Source organism: Limulus polyphemus, unplaced genomic scaffold, assembly GCF_000517525.1.
Source record: "Limulus polyphemus unplaced genomic scaffold, Limulus_polyphemus-2.1.2 Scaffold5605, whole genome shotgun sequence".
In the NCBI taxonomy this organism is placed as follows: Eukaryota; Metazoa; Arthropoda; class Merostomata; order Xiphosura; family Limulidae; genus Limulus; species Limulus polyphemus.
In genome coordinates this window covers 32,539-48,623 of record NW_013671215.1, presented here as the reverse complement: position 1 = coordinate 48,623, position 16,085 = coordinate 32,539, and the positions used below count along the sequence as shown (strand labels likewise).

Here is a 16,085-nt window from a genome sequence, read left to right as displayed (position 1 = left end):
ATATGTCTTAACATTCTAAAGTAAGTTGATAACTAAGTAGTTGTCTTTATGTTTCAAGTCTTATGATCTTTATTGTTAAAGTGTTCTATATGTCTTAACATTCTAAAGTAAGTTGATAACTAAGTAGTTGTCTTTATGTTTCAAGTCTTATGATCTTTATTGTTAAAGTGTTCTATATGTCTTAACATTCTAAAGTAATGTTGATAACTAAGTAGTTGTCTTTATGTTTCAAGTCTTATGATCTTTGTTGTTAAAGTGTTCTATATGTCTTAACATTCTAAAGTAAGTTGTCTTTATGTTTCAAGTCTTATGATCTTCATTGTTAAAGTGTTCTATATGTCTTAACATTCTAAAGTATTGTCAGTATTCTTGTATATTTAACAGAGCTATAGTGTTTATTACTGTAGGGTTTTATGTCTTCATATTCAAATGTATTGTCGGTATTCTTGTACATTTAATAGAGCTACATTCATTATCGTTGTCAGCATTTCTGGGTACGTAATATAGCTACAGTGGTCATCACTGTAGGGTTCTATATGTCTTAATATTCTAAAATGGGTTTTGTGAGGGCTTATTAGAGCCCTCCATCAAGTCTGTCATGATGCTCACTGTTCACACAATCACTGGTTGTTTGTTTACACAGAAGAAACTCACAGATAACTTGTGTGACCCTGTTGGGTGCTACGACTCTAGTACTTTAATTTTAATTGGCTTGGACTAGTGATGTTACACACACAGTAATGTGATATTAATGAACTATTTTGTTGTATTATAAAGACATCCAATATTTGTAACTGAGAAATTAAGTCAATGTGTTAAAGTTTCTAAACTATAAAATTGGTTATTAATTATTAGCAAATTCAGAAGAGCAAGAAAAGCTTTAACAAAATTGATTGTGACCTAACTTGCATTTGATGAACTATATAGATCCAAGATAGTAATAGTTCAATTCTGGTTTCACTTGTAAACATGTCTTAGTTTATCCAGTGAAACTCTGTTCAGTTGTAAACATTTGGCAATGGTGGACAAACTGGATTTTTTTCTTCAGAGGACACCTTAGGAAGAGCCATTATAACAAACATTTAGTGTTAGATTTGTACTAAACACAGCAAAAAGAGATTAAAAAGAAAAGTGAAAGGCACAGTCAGCAAGAGGTGGGCAAGTATATATATGGCACTGAATTCATAACGAAATACACTGTCACTCGCCATTTGAATTATAAAACACACAAAATTGCTTTAGGTAAATATATTATCTTGTTTTAGTACTCACTACTGAAATTTATAATGACATCACTTCATTGTTTATTATTACAAGTACAATCTGTATCATCAACAACCTACATTTTACAGTCACTATACTATAACATTGCCTGTATAGGCCTATATTTGTATGCAAGTTGCAAGCATATTCACAAAGCGAGGGAAAAGTGGTTATTGTGTGTTAGATATATTCATCGATTCAGTTAGGCTTATTTTACATTAAAGTTGTTATTGACTTTGTATGCACATATAAGTTATTGGCTAAGGCCTAACTTGATGATATGCATTTTAACTGATTTTCAAGTTACTTTCAAACTTTAGATTTGGTTATTTGTTAACTTTGTGTCAAGTGAGCATATAGCAAGGTAATTAGAGAACTGATTTTGTAGCCTTTACTAATTAAGTACCAGTTTAACTATAAATAAATGTTTTTATTTTATGCACAGCATTATCTGTTTGTTGATTTTTTATAAACTGGTAAGCCTATACATATGTTGTTTTTAGTAAATTTCTGTGTTAACAGTTACTAGGATTATTTTTTATATAGATTATACTGTACATTTATTTTATTGGTTTTATATTCAGTAGAAAGTAGCAGTGGTTTTATATTCAGTAGAGAGTAGCAGTGGTTTTATATTCAGTAAGAAAGTAGCAGTGGTTTTATATTTGTGAGAAAGTAGCAGTGGTTTTATATTCGTGAGAAAGTAGCAGTGGTTTTATATTCAGTAGAAAGTAGCAGTGGTTTTATATTCAGGAGAAAGTAGCAGTGGTTTTATATTCGTGAGAAAGTAGCAGTGGTTTTATATTCGTGAGAAAGTAGCAGTGGTTTTATATTCGTGAGAAAGTAGCAGTGGTTTTATATTCAGTAGAAAGTAGCAGTGGTTTTATATTCGTGCGAAAGTAGCAGTGGTTTCATTAGGACAGTCAAACAAGGTATACCAGTTTATTTTGGTGTTGACTTACAGGACATTGACAGCTTTGGTGAACCAGATGCAAGTAATCTAAAAGGAAAATTGGTGATGTATTCGAAGGTGATGAAAAGGTTTCAATTTTAGCATAGAAACACACTTAACTGCTAGTTTCAACTACAGCTGATTGACCCTGTGTTAATACTGGAGTTTACAATGGATTGCTGACAAAACTGAAAAATAACAATCACCTTCGGCTTTAGGCATTCACTGTGTTTCACATAGAATTGAAAGATAATGTATCTAAATTATTCAGCAATAGCTTTTGTAGTAATGGAAGTCAGGCAAGGAAAACTAGCTCTGAATAAGAACAGATTTTTATTAGGACAGTCAAACAAGGTATACCAGTTTATTTCGGTATTGTCTTATAGGACATTGACAACTATATTGTACAAGTATTACGCTTAACACTAATATAAGTCACTATAATGACTGTATAAATGCCTAATATTTACACCATATACATTTTTTATGCTATGTATAGGCATCAGGAGTGATATCTATGGTCACTGGTATAAACAAATATCAGCTGGGATTTCAAACAGTGGTGGGGAAAACTAAAACGTCATACGATGTACAGAGTAGTGAAAAGGTTAAATTTACTTGCACAGCATTTTTATAAGACACTAAAAAGGAAATTTTTTAATAAAACTAAGATAAGCTCAGAATAGAAAGAATTCAAGAGAATGGTTAAGTACTAGATGAAAGGATCCCTGGGAGAGTGTACTTCTATACAGAAGGAAGGAATTTAAGAATGTTTGTATACTGGTGGAAATAATGCTCTGCATAGGGCCCAGAAATAGTTTTGTTGAGGCAGGGTTTAGTCACCTTATCAGCATACTCTCTGACCAAAGGATTAGTTTAAAACATGCAACAGTGGATAACTTTCTATTGATTAAAAACATTATTTTGTATTCATACATGAGGAAAAGGAATAAATATTAGAAGCAGCCTTGGAAAAGTTTATGGCAAAAAGTAGGAAAAGGAAATTTGAAACAAATCCATTGAACATGTCTATAGAATATGCAGCCAAGAAACTGAAGTCACAGATGTACAATGAAATTGATCTGTTGGTGGTGAGGATGATTCTAGCATGTCTAGTGGATCAAATGATGAGGATGATTTTAGCATGTCTAGTGGATCAAGTGATGAGGATGATTCTAGCATGTCTAGTGGATCAAGTGATGAGGATGATTCTAGCATGTCTAGTGGATCAAGTGATGAGGATGATTCTAGCATGTCTAGTGGATCAAGTGATAAGGGTGAAAGAAGTGAGATTTTTTTTCAAGAACTGATTGCACAGGAATCATTTGATATTGACACTACTGATTATCCTGTACGCAGTATGTGTGAGGATAATGATTAAATAAGCTCCATTAACACAGAGGGTGTGACAAATGAAATAATGCATTAGGCCTCTATGTCATAGATTATATTGACACAGAGGATGTGACAAATGAAATAATGCATTAGGCCTCTATGTCATATATTATATTGACACAGAGGATGTGACAAATGAAATAATGCATTAGGCCTCTATGTCATATATTATATTGTCCATTATACCTTTGGAAAAGAAAAAAAACTGTAGTGTTATACATGTCGTAGTGCTTCAGTTGTTGAAGTATTTGTGTACACATAATACAAAGTGTCTCAGTATTATTATAGTTCATATATGTGTCCATCATCTTTGCCTTCAGTATAATACTTCTTGCTAGGATAGCATATCTTATGAAACTTAATAGTCTTGTTACAAAATGATCTGTTCAAAATTTGGATAATGAATCTTGTAAACTAGTTAATTTGGTGGAAAGATTTAAACAATGAAAAAATTACTATAATCAGGAATGTTTGATGTTGCAGCCAGGGGCAGATAAAGGCAGCCCATTATGAGGTTTAGTTGTTTTTTTTTTAACCTTAGTTTTTAGTCGCAAACATAATAAGCCCAGTAGAAAAATTTAGCCCCAGGCCTGTCTGTCCTTTATTTTACCCCTTCCACTGGTTATATAGTGATATAATGGGTGATGTATTTAATGATGAATTGGGTGAACCTATTTTGAGTATGTGAAAAACCTATTACATGATTATTTTTATTTGCTTCATTGGTACGTATATTTTGACTTGGGAAGTATCTTAAGACCAATGATGTGGTGATGGTTTTGACAATTACAGCTGTATTATGGCGTACTACAATTAGTTTTTATGTATATGCGGATTTTAATTTTTATAAAGCACTTTTGTTTACCAACATAGTAGATGTAATACTTCTAAGGAATAAATATAAAATATTATTATTGCTCTAACTGTTCTTATGTAACTGACCCAGTGTTTTTGTTCCGAATGACATCTATTCATATATTTGACAGGCACTGGAACATGAGTACTTTTATTCCCTACCTCTCCAGAGTTGTCCTTGTGATCTGCCAAAACCTAAAGTGGGAAAACATGGATTGTGTCCTAATATTCCTAGTCCGGAGCTTCATATATCAGTTTCAACTTTTGGTTAGACCATTGATATGGAGCCATCTTGACTATCCAGTACATCAAAATATCAACTTCTACTACCGTCCAGTTTGTCACGTTGTTGGTATAAAATACAAGTGGTGTGGAACCAAACTTCACAGTGTAAAATATCAATTTAGACCAGTGATGTCCAGTGCTATGTCTACTTGAATTACAAATGGAACCCCTACTGTAAGCAGGCAATGCAACCAAAACAGGACCATGGTAAAGATATAACTGAAGTTCACAGACCAAGATGTATTTAAATTAACATTTGCTCACAAGTTGTAGATTTGGGAGAGCTTAACCTTTCTGATTTGTACTGTATAAAATAAGCCTCTAAAATCTTGACCATTAATCTTCAGTTTCAATTGATGTCAAGGAAACCTTTCTAGGCTTACTTCAAGTGATTTTAATGATATATGTGTTGTATATAAATATTAGAAATACACCTATATATTGTTGTTGTTGTAAGGTGTTCTATTGTTACATGTTCTTTAGATTATATGGTAAAAATAATGTGAGATTCAGTACATATAACAATAACAAATTAATTTATTTATTCCTTAGCATTTGCTACAGGCTACTGTGATTTCTACATAGTTAGTTGTAGGCCTAAGTTCAGAAACAACGTTTTCACTTTTAACGGAAATTTATTTGGTAATGGTACCACAACTAATGGATAAACTTAATTTCACAGCTAATAAACTGTGTAACTGAATGTATGCCATAACTAACACTAATCTGAATACAACCAAGTTATAACATGTGATTAATCTCACAGGAATAATAAAACAACAGTTTCATGCAGGAAGCATTAAATACTGACTGAAACATAAACCTCAAACTAACATTCGTAAGTGATTTAGCTTGTATTAATACAAACACAATATCTGCTCTTAAATATTTCAAATGTACAGAACAATTTTGAGAATGTCTCTACTGATAAGCCAAGTTAATAAAGTTGGCATTTATGCACATCTTTATTGTATATTCCATTGTTACTTACATGCTAAGTCTCTTCCATATTGGCCCAGCATGGCCAGGTGGTTAGGGTGCTCGACGGTTCGAATCCCTGCTCCACCAAAGATTCTCGCCCCCTTGAGCCAATGGGGGCATTATAATATGATGGTCAATCCGACTACTCCTTGATAAAAAGAGTAGCCCAAGTGTCGATGGTGGGCGGTGATGACTAGCTGCCTTCCCTCTAGTCTTTCACTTCTAAATTAGGGATGGCTAGTGCAGATAGCCCTCGTGTAGCTTTGCGAGAAATTCAAACCAACCAATTAATCAACTCTTCCTTATTCTCTAATTATACCTAACTTTTTCTCTCTTCTTTACAATATGCAGATTATCCCTTTAAAAATATAAACCAAGTTTAGCTGGGCAGGATTATGTTGAACAAATTTATTTTCTCATTTAAGTGTAGTTTAAATCTTGTAAGTGTGAATGTATGTAATTAGGAAAAGGCTTTGGAAACCTTAAGCCTTGTGTTATGGTAGAAATTATTATAAGTGTCAAACCAACAAGTAAATAAACCAGTTTAGAATTTGAAACAAACTATAAAATGAACAATATACATAATAATCTAACCTAGTCACAGTCCGTAATGTTTAGCTTTGGCCTAATTCCTCTGTGAATTCTGTTTTTTGTTGACTTGAATATTACAGTCCAAAATCCTCGACAGTTCCAGTTTTAAGAATGTAAGCTTCAACTCCTGGTTAGTGTTTGTTGGTGAAAAGCTCTCTGTTTTAATTCAGTCAAGCTTATGTATTCCACCAGGAATTCACTTAATAAAGTCTTCAGGCTAATGGCAAGATATGTCTATGTTCTATTGTAAAGTCACTGGGCATTTAGTTGTATGCTTTGAAGTAAGAGATTTAAAGCTTTTACAATAGTTTGTAAACAAGTTTAAACCTTGTAAAAGTGAACTTACAAAGTATTACAAGTAGTTTAGGAAGAGGTTTGTGTTGTTAGGCCTTATAAGAGTGAACTTGAAAAGTACTACAAGTAGTTTAGGAAGAGGTTTGTGTCGTTCAGCCTTGTAAGTGTTATACTTTTCAGTTCAGATTCTGTAGACTATTTGGTACTGAGGAGTTGTATGCGTAGTTCTTAAGTGGTCTGAATGATAAAATTGGACATTTTCTAATCAATGTGAAGTAGGTCACTCACGATATTGCAATAAAACTTGATTATTATTAGATTAGCAGGATCTAAGCCTGTTTGATATTTTGATATCGCTTATGAAACTAATAGGAGTTGAGCCTGTTTACTTCTCAGTTGTTAAATTGGTAAAAAAAAAAGCCTTTTTTTAAAATACCCTGAAGTAGTCCAACAAAACTAACAAGAACTAAAAAATGTCACGTGAGAAATCATGAAATCAAAAGCATTTTGCGGGATAATTTAAAAAAAAACTTGTTAATATTGTGCTCCTGATAAAAAAAAACACATTAGGAACACATGCTTGAAAGAAAAACCACTTACAACTAGTAGTAAACTTTTATTGTTATTGACACGTACAGATATATTTATATATAGATATATATTATTAATTTGCCTAGAAGATTGGCTATGCTTTCAATGACTAAAATACACAGTCTGACTTGGTGAATATACAAGTAATGAGCAAGATGCAAATAGCTGCCTCATTTCAAGGGTTTAATATATTTCAACAAGCATACCACCTGGTGTCAGAAGTTTTCATTACTCACAACAATATATACAAAATGGAGTCTCAATCTTCAGAATGTTAAAGGTACATTGTTGTCTTTAAAATGATTTTATTATTAAATATACAATGTATTTACTCCATTATGTAAGGACTAACAATAGGAATTGTAAAACTTTTCAACACAACACGTACAACAAGTCTTAATCTTTCAAGTCAACAATGTACCTTCAAGAGAAGATTGAAAAGTCCAAACAGTTACTTAAAAGATGAAAGACAGAAATAGTGTTTACTTAACTGAGCAAAATATGACAGATACAGCATGGTACAAAAGCTATGTGGCCTAACATAAGGGAGACATTTAACACTATATTAACACATTACACTCAACAATGTAATATGTCACTGATAAGTAACTGACCAATAAAGATTAATGCTAGTTAATTAACTTAAGATGACACTGACAAAAAGAAAAAACCCATATAATTAGGTCTCTTTTACATAGCATTCTGGAATGAGTATTAGAGTAACAAAACCGATATTGCAAGACTTTTACACTTGCACAGCAATTAACATGATTTATTTCAGTCATTCACTGTGTTTAAATGCCCAAATTATTATTGCAATTTTGTTTTACGATTTAGAGTATATCTACTAACACCAGATAGCTTGAAATTAAATAAACTTTTTGATTTTTCAGCTGTTTTACATTAACAAAATGTACCACAGTGTCTTACTTTAAAGTCTTAATTATCATATAATAACACCATTCATCAACCAAATATATCTATAATATTAGGATTTTTATTGCACTGAAATAACATAATAAACCCCATATATACGTGTTAAAGGGTTTTATGCTCCGTAAAAAATTAGAAGGACTATGTCAAAAATGTTCTTTAAAAACAAATGTCAGGTCTGAATTAGTGTGTAATTGAAACTATAAAATCAAATATCATATTAATTCAACCAAAAAAAAAAAAAATTAACCAGAATTACCCGAGAGTTCAGTTAGGGCATTTTTACAAAACTATTGTATAGTAACAATCTGGCTCACTATGCTAAAGATACTCACATAAATAAATAAAACTGCATTTTATTCTTACTAACTATTTACAAACTAGTACATTTTACATTCATATGTCAAACAAAATAGTAGGAGGATTTATTATTACAGTAACATGAAAATAAAAAGTTTTTTTTTGGCCAATCCTGTTGTGGAAAGTACAGTTATATGCATACACAAAGAATAAATAAGCACATAATATCACCTAACAAAAATAATTATTAGGCAAGCAAATGATCTGCCTTGACAAAGAACATTTGTTCAAAATATTGCTCAACAAGTCTTATGTAGAGGATATTGTTATATTTATTTATTCTTGAATTTTACATCACCTCTAATGTTATACTTGTAAAATTATATACATACGTGTATACATAACCCTCATATTCAACTTAAAAATAAAAGTTAGAAACAAAACAAAATACACTTTCAGTTGTATTACGTTTTGAAATGTTTATCTGATTCACAAATTCATTTGGTCAATGAATCAGTGGTGGTGCAAGGGGCAATACACTTTTTTGGTGTCCCTAATATTTAAAAAATCTGAGACCAGCCCATAGCACTTGGGGGTAATTGCCCCCTCCCGATCCCACATTTGCACCATCACTGTAATGAACCATCTATTTAAATTTCTTTTCTCACCATTGTTCTGTGGTCAAGTTTAAATTTTTACTACGTGAATGGTTTTTTTTTCTTTGAGAGACAAGTACATGGCTAAGGGTTACCATATATACTAATTTGTATTACAGGATTTGTTGTTAGAAACAAAATGCAAATATTTTTGTTTCTTAAATCACTTCTTCCAGAAAGCTTTGGTAAAAACAATCAACACAAGACAGACATGAATAGATTTCATTCACTGTTTCTACACCTAGTTTGAAAACAACCATTACTAAAATACAATAATTCTTATAGCTCCGTAACAAATGACTTGAAAAATTTAGTTAATGTTAATTTTAATTACATAATCGACAAACTTTAACCAGTTTGTGTAATTTTTAAAAAGTGGGCTCCAAGGACCCCATATACCTTAAGATTGGGGGTCTCTTTCAAACTTATTGGGTCCCACACACACACACCCTAGAATTAAAGATGCAAGACGTCCAATTATAAGGTGATAATTTTCCATAATTCTTTCACAAGTTTACGATCAGTACATATTTATATATATAAAAACAAAATGCTATCTGTTCTTGGCCAAATGAACATTTTTATTCTACATGTATTGGCAAGATGATTGATAAAAAAAAACCTATTTTATAAAATACACCTACAGTAATTAATGGTGAAAGATATATTTGGGTGCTTACCTATCTGCAGCACAACTCCAGAAAATAAGTCACATTTACTTTATTTGCTTACTTTTGGCTTGAAATGGCATCTACACTGATACTGTTGTCCTATTACCAATGTCTTTCTATACAGGCAGATTCTGTCTCATAGTTTTTATTTTTGACTGCCTTTGCTATGAATTTCAAGATGTTTTTATAAAATGAAATAACTTGAGCAGTGATTACAATTTACAATGTTCAAGGTTGATACATAATGGACTAATGTATCTTTGCTCTTTATAGTTAAATACTTAAAGTATTAGACGTTTATAAACTTATTAGATCACATGCAGGCTGATTATACAAATTTAGATTTGGTGAGAAAAGCAGTTTGCATTTTGGTTTGTTCAAATTAATAATAATTTCAAATTTTCACGATTAAAGAAATACAAGAACTTGAAATGAGTACAAAAGTACAATAATCCTCATTTTTTTAAATAAAGTAACTCTTATCATAGCACTATGTAATTACACTTTAATTTTTGTCTTTATATTAAATTTTTTTTTAACCAAACCATTAGTTCTAGTATAATTCTTTTCTAAAGATCTTTTCATTTTAGTTGACTTTTATACTAAAATTAAGTTGATTAGAACAAAAATTTAGTTTGGCCTCAAAACGTTAGAAAATTCTTTGATTTTAAAGATAAGTTAATAGTGGGAGAATGAGATTAATTCATTGTAACAGATTCTCAATATATAAGGCACAAACACTTCACGAGACCAGAGTGACAGTAGCAGTGGGCTGGATACATTATGGGGTAACCCTCAGTAAATGAGTACTTTGATTTCAATAAGGTCTCATCTGATAAGAACATTGTTCTACATATCCAACAGAGGTTTTTTAAAAGACTATCTTAAGCCACTACTCCATTCTTCACTGGCAATTTTTACATTATTGTACTGTCTTTACAACCCCATCTCTCTGTGTACTTACAGAACGTTACTATTATTGTACCATCATTTTTACTTTATTATTGTAATCTTATAACCATTTTTCTACTTGTAGAACAATATCATTGTATTATATCATCTTTATAACCTTCTCTTTACTTCTAACACTATTGTATTTTCCTTATAACCTCCTCATTACTTCTAACACATTATTATTGCATCTTCCTTATAACCATCTTTTTACTTGTAGAACAATATCATTGTACCATCCTTATAACCTTCTCTTTAGTTCTAACACATTATTATTATATCTTCCTTATAACCTCCTCATTACTTCTAACACATTATTATTGCATCTTCCTTATAACCATCTTTTTACTTGTAGAACAATATCATTGTACCATCCTTATAACCTTCTCTTTAGTTCTAACACATTATTATTGTATCTTCCTTATAACCTTTTCTTTACTTCCTACACATTATTTTATCATCCTTATAACTATCTCGTTACTTCTAACACATTACTACTGTACCATCCTTATAACCTTCTCTTTACTTCTAACACATTAATATATATCTTGCTTATAACCTTCTCTTTACTAATAACATATTATTATTGTACCCTTACAACAATCTCTCTGTCCTTGTAGAATATAACTGTCATCGTTATGTCATCCATATAATCGTTTTATTCATATAAACAAGTGAATTATATGAAAAGCACTTAAATTACAAAACCGCCTGTCAGAACAAAACTTAACATTTAACATAATTAACAAGAACAAAGACTAGCCTTTAGAATTTACTGTAGTTCCTGCCTTACAAAATACACTTACCCCTTTGCTCCTTTGTTTATTAGTTAACTTTATGAATTAGAAAGTTCCACAATTAAATATTTTATGACTTAACCTTAATTAATAAAATAAAATTTCATTAATATGCCACCCTCCTTCTATCCACAAAATGTTTCTACAGGTTTGTATACTACAAGGATTATATATATATTTAATACAGTATAGGTTAAGTACATATTATAGTACAAGGTAAAGTGTAATATAGTATACTATAGTATCATTTATTCAATAAACATAACATTTATATTGCACATTTTTGTATGTTCATGTCTTTATAATTTTTTATGCTAAACTGTCAACACTAAAATGTAGATGTGTTGAATAAAACCTTACGCACATGTATAAGATAAGTAGTATAAAGAATAATACTAAATTTTACACGGAACCCAGACCTTGTAAAGAACTGCAAGAGCAATTAAAAAACGCAAAAATTTGAGTCTGTTCCGAGCAACTTTAGTGTAGCAAAAGGATCTTTTCAAATTCTCTAAAATTACGTAACATTTTAACTTCCCATTAACAGAACTCCTGTTTTCCAAGGACTGCTATACAGTTTAATGGAACTCCTGTCTTTCAAGGACTGCTATAGAGTTTAACAGAACTCCTGTCTTGCAAGGACTGCTATACAGTTTAACAAAACACCTATCTTCCAAGGACTGCTATACAGTTTAACAGATCGTCTGTTTTCCAAGGACTGCATAACAATTTAAAACTGTCTTTGGAGGACTGGTTTACAAAATACTGATACGCATTTTAACAGAAGAATAAACTCCTGCTGACAAAGGAATGTTGAACAACATGAAAACTTCCCATCTTCCAAGAACAACTACGTAGTTTAAAAAAAGAATTTCTCTAAATAAATACTACAGATTAAAATAAAGAATAACTTATATTTATAAACAATTAACCAATACGTACTAAGTACTGCTTTAATTTTTAAATGAACATTTGTTATCTAAAAAAAAGACTATTTTACATTAAATGAATAACTGAAGTCTACTAAGGACTACTATACATCTTAAATGAATAAGTGATGACTACTAAGGACTGTTGTACATTTTAAATGAATGACTGATGACTACTAAGAACTACTATACATCTTAAACGAATAATTGATGGCTACTAAGGATAACAATACATCTTAATGAATAAATTATGTCTAATAAAGGCCTGCTATACATTTTTAATGAATAACTAATGCCTACTACAGACTGCTATGGATTTTAAATCAGTAACTCTTGTCTCTTAAATACTGCAATTATATTTTCACAAAATAGCACTTCTTTATAAAGAATTATTACTTTTCAGCAGGGTAATAAATATCAAGGTCTACTACGAACCATAAAGAGAGTTAGAAACATATTGCTCAGTTTGGCATTAGTACTTCAACATCAATCTGCTTCCAAATATTGACCTAGTACAAGTTAGATTCACTACATCTGTTAACACCGTAGCACTAGGGTAAAAATCTTCAATACATCAGCACTAGTTGCACGGTGATTATGTAGCTCGATGCCTACCTCCATACAGATGACATCGGAGACCACAGTGATGACATGCTCGTAAAGGAAGGTAGCACCACAAACATGGAATGAGGAATGAGAGAAGCGCTAGTCCAATCCAGCGTTGGCAACACTGGTCATCAGAGGTATTACACGAACAAGTATGTTCATTGACTTCTCCCTCTACATCAGACACGCAGTGGTACAGCATACACTGGGCACAAGACATACAAGTGGAAGCATTGATGCATGTTAACACTGGATCAAAAGCATACTCACAGCTGCCCTGATAGTTCTTTTCCTCATCAAACATTTCCCGACAATAACGGCACTGGGACCATTCAGCAGGAGACTGTCTTTGCAATTCTCTTTTATGGTGCTTCTTTTTGTTCTTAGTTGGCAACAAGGAAGGTTGTTTACCAGAGAACTGAGGTTTCTTGTAGCTACATGCAGATACACAATCCTGTTTGTTTAATTTTAATGGATCCATGACAGGATAGGAGTATTCATGATCAAATCTGGATGATTTATCCTTGGCAAACTGCACGTAGGAATAAGATTCTCCAGAAAGGACTTCAATCTTGTCAATATCTTGAGTCCCTAGATCATTGCTGGTCCTTGCTCTGTTTATTACTTCTTCTCCTGGACCATTTGCACTTCCTTTACCTCCAGATGATGTTCCCACTCCATTGATGCTACTACTGTTGCTAGGTCCTGGAGGTATACGTGAGGAACGCATGAAATGCATGCGATGGAGATGATGGTAGTTGGCATGAGGATGAGTGTATGGAGATGATGAGGTTGACAGCAAATCACCTGGTATACTAGGATTTGTAGATGATGGCTGGACATGTCCTGCAATACTGCCACTTGTGGTGCTGGAGCCCGAAGAAGATAGAGAATCCATGGGCAGTTCCAATGTCTAAACATTTGTTATTCAGATTTAGCAACATAGAGTTAACATTTCTTAGCACAGATCTCATTAAAAACCAACATTATTGCTTGTTAAAAGTACAAACTCACATATTAGAATGTCAAACCTCTCTGGCTCCATTTTCCTCTACTCAAAATAGTCAATAAAATCAAATGTGTTTAAATTCTATTTTCTTGATCTATAACACAGCACAGTAGTTCCCCACACATTATGTACCAATGTTAAGCAGTTCCTCACACCGTATGTACCAACGTTGAGTAGTTTTCTACACATTATTTAAGAATGTTCAGTAGTTTTCTGTACATTATGTAAGAATGTTGCATTTCAACATTAGTACGTAATGTGTAGAGAACTACTCAACATTCTTACATAGTGTGTAGAGAACTTAGTTCTCTACACATTACGTACTAATGTTAAGTAGTTCTCTACACATTACATACTAATGTTGAGTAGTTCTCTACACACTATGTAAGAATGTTGAGTAGTTCTCTACACATTACGTACTAATGTTGAATAGTTCTCTACACATTACGTACTAATGTTAAGTAGTTCTCTACACATTACATACTAATGTTAAGTAGTTCTCTACACACTATGTAAGAATGTTGAGTAGTTCTCTACACATTACGTACTAATGTTGAGTAGTTCTCTACACACTATGTAAGAATGTTGAGTAGTTCTCTACACATTACGTACTAATGTTGAACAGTTCTCTACACATTACATACTAATGTTAAGTAGTTCTCTACACACTATGTAAGAATGTTGAGTAGTTCTCTACACATTACGTACTAATGTTGAGTAGTTCTCTACACACTATGTAAGAATGTTGAGTAGTTCTCTACACATTACGTACTAATGTTAAGTAGTTCTCTACACACTATGTAGGAATGTTGAGTAGTTCTCTACACACTATGTAAGAATGTTGAGTAGTTCTCTACACATTACGTACTAATGTTGAGTAGTTCTCTACACATCACGTACTAATGTTAAGTAGTTCTCTACACACTATGTAAGAATGTTGAGTAGTTCTCTACACATTACGTAAGAATGTTGAGTAGTTCTCCATATATTGTGTACAAATGTTGAGTAGAAAGAAAACGTAGAAAAGACAAAATCCTTACACACAAATTCACTATTTAGACATCCTTCCACCATCTTATCCCAAACTATATACTTTGAGTAATGGTTAAAGGCATACCGTTGAAGTAATCTATAATACTGAAAAAATCATTACCATAACTTGCATTATTTATTGAAACAACTATTTAATAGAAGAAATTATAAGTTATAAGAAGAAAAAAAAGGTGTATGTATTTATCAATTTTTTATTGGTCATGGAGTTTGGTCTAGTTGAATTATAACAGCTTTTTCAAAAAATTGCTAAAACATCCTGAAACCAATGAGCTACACAAGATTTCGTACACACACAGTAATTATAATGATTTTTGGTTTTAAACATAAAAATTACTTACTATATTTGTTAGTAAGTCATTTTTAATATCCACATATCTGTTTAACCAATAAACAGATAATTTTGGTGTTTTCTTCATAACAATGATTCTCGTGCTTCAAGTTCATTGTTTAACTCTAACTGCAACCTTAAAAACCTGTATTCCAATTATTTGTTTTCTTGAGAAGTAACAAGGCCAATCTCTTTTTTTGGTTCACAAAATAAATATTTATGTTTTAATATGTACACTAGATAATTCTAAAGAGTTAAAAAACTAGTATTTTAGTGTAATTCTAAGAACCCATGAGTGAAAGCAAAGAAGAATATGTTATAATATGTCAATCACACTACAACTGTTATATCCAGTGCCAATATGTCCTTTTGCCCAATATCAGTGCTCATTAGACTGGTTGGAATACAACACAGTAGTGGTCTAGATGCTGTATATATATATGACAAAAACTATTTTTAGGTATCAATAAGATTAAATAAATGAGTTTAATCGTATGAATGTTCACATACGTGTGTGTGTGTGTGTGTGTGTATATATATATATATATATATATATATATTACTTAGTTAGTTAAACTTAGTTTAGAAACTAACGTTACCACGAAGAAGAGTTAGGTTAAGTTTAAAGTAGTAGACGTGACTAGA

The 16,085-nt window shown here is 31.7% G+C and overlaps 2 protein-coding genes across 3 annotated transcripts in view; one reads left to right on the top strand and one right to left on the bottom strand.

Annotated features, from left to right (window-relative positions):
- Positions 1–5,710, top strand: part of LOC106472782 (cyclin-dependent kinase 20-like) — an 18,851-nt gene extending 13,141 nt beyond the window's left edge. The window contains 2 exon segments of the mRNA XM_013933439.2: positions 3,251–3,501; positions 4,597–5,710. Of these exon segments, the coding sequence (XP_013788893.1) occupies positions 3,251–3,501; positions 4,597–4,737 (392 nt within the window). The 3' untranslated portion in view covers positions 4,738–5,710.
- A 5,602-nt stretch (positions 5,711–11,312) lies between these two features.
- LOC106472781 (sprouty-related, EVH1 domain-containing protein 2-like) overlaps positions 11,313–16,085 on the bottom strand; it is a 22,456-nt gene continuing 17,683 nt past the window's right edge. For both annotated transcript variants that reach the window (XM_013933438.2, XM_022401310.1), the window contains exon 5: positions 11,313–13,963. In XM_013933438.2, the coding sequence (XP_013788892.1) occupies positions 13,040–13,963 (924 nt within the window). In that variant the 3' untranslated portion in view covers positions 11,313–13,039. The remainder of the gene's footprint in view (positions 13,964–16,085) is intronic.